We start from the raw sequence: 2,489 nt of genomic DNA, 5'->3' as shown, positions 1-2,489 counted from the left end.
CTGCAAGTCTGTCTTGCGGTATCCGATCCTCGAAGCTTGCCCCGACCCGAAGAACACTAGGAATAGCAGCTGCTTCTCCCAAACCTAGACCGTCGCTTAGCACGTCCTCTCCTGACAACAACCCCGTTCGAAAAGGGCACGAAATCCCGATCAAGGCTCCCTCTGCCATTCTTCCTCTTCCGGTCTACTCGCCGTTCCGGTCAGCTCCCCAGTTGCTGACGTCATACCACACGCCACCCTGATGTTAAAGATCACGTTCACCCCTACTCCAATTCGAAGTCCGCCATCCAACCGGGCGGGCGCCTTACACGTCGAGATCTTCTCAAGCTGGGTGCCTCGTTTCCATCGCGCTCTTCATCCGACGAAGTGGCTATCCTGCGCAGGTCTAGCACGTGACGCGGCATTCCATCCACGTATACATTGTTTCTGGAATTGACCGCTGTCACTGTTCCCCTGCCCCATTGTGATGTGCAGCGTGCCTTCGGCGGCTTGACCCAAACTTCCTCCCCTACTTTCACGCCGGCGGGTCCCTTCTCTTCCTCGCAGCACTCCGGCGTCTTACTAGGATGCCTCCATTCATACTTGAACACTGCTCTGTGCGGCACAGACTCTTCCGCTTGTCCGGATCGGGGAGACATGTTATACCAGTAGACCGCTTCCAGGGGCGAAATGTGTCCCCTTTCAGCCATGGCCTTGATCGTCCGATGGTGCTTCTCAACGATTCTGTTGCCGCTCGGCCTATACGCCGCTCTGAACAATCGTCGCACCTTCCACCGGTCGAGCATCTCCCCCAACGCTTCCGAACGAAACGCCGCCCCGTTGTCCATTAGCAGTTCTTCCACGGGACCCCTCTCCAAGAATATCCCGTTCAAAATGCGGGCAATCTCATCAGCAATGCCTGTCCTCAGCTCCCTCCAAATGGCCAGCCGGCCCGGCCCTCAGTTGACCATGCTGAGATACATTCCCTGACGGTAGTGCGTCACATCCACAGCTAGTCTCCTCCAGTTGCGCTCTACTGAGAGGTTCCCTTGCTCATGCCCACCCGGGGCGGGGTCAATGGACTGGCATCTGTCACATTTCGCGACCACTTTCTTGACGTTTCTCCTAGTGACGTCAGCATCAATCATTTTCGCTAGATACAGGGTCCTATCCACCCCCAAGTGGTGCATAGCATGTAGCTCCTTCAGTTCGGAGTCACCCAGCCGACACGCTGCTGCTATCCCTTTCCTTGCTTCCTCCGGTTCCTCCAGCCACGCCCTTTTCACCCTGGTCAGTGCGTCCGCCCTGTTTCTCTCCGAAGGTACGAAAACCACGTTCAGCTTCAGTCCGAATTCGGCGATCAGCTCTCCTAGAACTCCTAGGCGGCGTTTCACCAACACCTCCGCGGCACCTTTCGTCCGGACTCTCTTCTCTCTGGTAATCACTGTTCCTACCCAGCCGACCACGGTGGCCGAATCCGTCCGGATCTCGATCGATCGCAGCCCCCATCTCAGGGCCAAGTTCACCCCTTTCAGCACCGTGTCTAGTTCGGCGACATTGATGTGGTTGAAGTCGTCCGCTTTCCGTAGCCAGGCCGCATCCTCCACCTCAGCACCTTCAATCTCCAACACAACCCCTATCGCTATACTGCTAACATCACACCAAACCGTCCCGCATTCCGTCTTGGGCACATACCAGTTTCCCCTAACCGGATCTTCCGCTCTCGTCCTCTCTAGGATTTCCCGCATCATCGCCACCGTCGTCTCTCCCACTTTATCACCCCAACTCTCCCCCTCCGCTCTTGGTGTAACTGCACGCAGTGCGCAGCCATCCAGCGATCGGGTAGTGTCCAATCAACTTCCCACAAACCGAGAACAACTCTCTCCTGCTGACGCTGGAACTCAGCTCTGGGATCTCGTTTCCTCTCCGGAACACCAGCTCGCCCGATCTGTCTTTCTGTAGTTTCAGCCCCAGCGCAGCTCCCCCACCATCGACTCAGGCGGCTTCGCAATCAGCCCGAACCTCTCCAGGTGTCTCACTACTTCGGAGGCTGGCACTACGATCTCATCAACCAAAATGTCGTCGATGTAGGAACTGGTGGCCTTCCTTATCCTCTCCTCTTTCCCTAGGATGGACTCGAGCACCATCGCCATAATTTTCGGAGCGGAATTCAGCCCGAAACCCAGCCTGGTTAAACAGTACGTCCGGCCTTGTACCGCACCAGTTGGTATCGCCACAGCTTGTTACTCACACAGAGCTGCAAATATGCCGACTTCAAGTCGACGATCGTCGCTGCCTTGGTTGAATGTCTCCACACAAGTAACGTCTCACCGCAAACGTCCGTTGCCTCGCCTCCCGTGTAGCACGATATATGTTCGTTCAGCTCCCTAAAGTCCAGCACCGGTCTGACTTTTCCTTTCGTCGGCTGCACCACCGCCATCAGAGGTAGCACTCCACTCACCACCTCTTCTTTCCACGGGACAAGGACTCCTTCCTTGATCCATCTCTCT

At 56.2% G+C, this 2,489-nt stretch overlaps 1 protein-coding gene across 1 annotated transcript; it reads right to left on the bottom strand.

Moving 5' to 3' along the window:
* Positions 1 to 938: 938 nt before the first annotated feature.
* Positions 939 to 1,727, bottom strand: LOC106883070 (uncharacterized). Its single transcript, XM_014933941.1, has one exon. It carries the CDS (start codon positions 1,725 to 1,727, stop codon positions 939 to 941), a length of 789 nt encoding a protein of 262 aa, XP_014789427.1.
* Positions 1,728 to 2,489: the final 762 nt, after the last annotated feature.

The sequence above is a fragment of the Octopus bimaculoides genome, chromosome 7, assembly GCF_001194135.2.
Source record: "Octopus bimaculoides isolate UCB-OBI-ISO-001 chromosome 7, ASM119413v2, whole genome shotgun sequence".
In the NCBI taxonomy this organism is placed as follows: Eukaryota; Metazoa; Mollusca; class Cephalopoda; order Octopoda; family Octopodidae; genus Octopus; species Octopus bimaculoides.
The sequence above is the reverse complement of the archived record's forward strand: the minus strand, read 5'-3'. Positions and strand labels throughout refer to the sequence as shown.

Coding starts and splice junctions, on each gene's coding strand:
- LOC106883070 (XM_014933941.1), bottom strand. CDS start 1,727: ATGCGGGAAATCCTAGAGAGGACGAGAGCGGAAGATCCGGTTAGGGGA.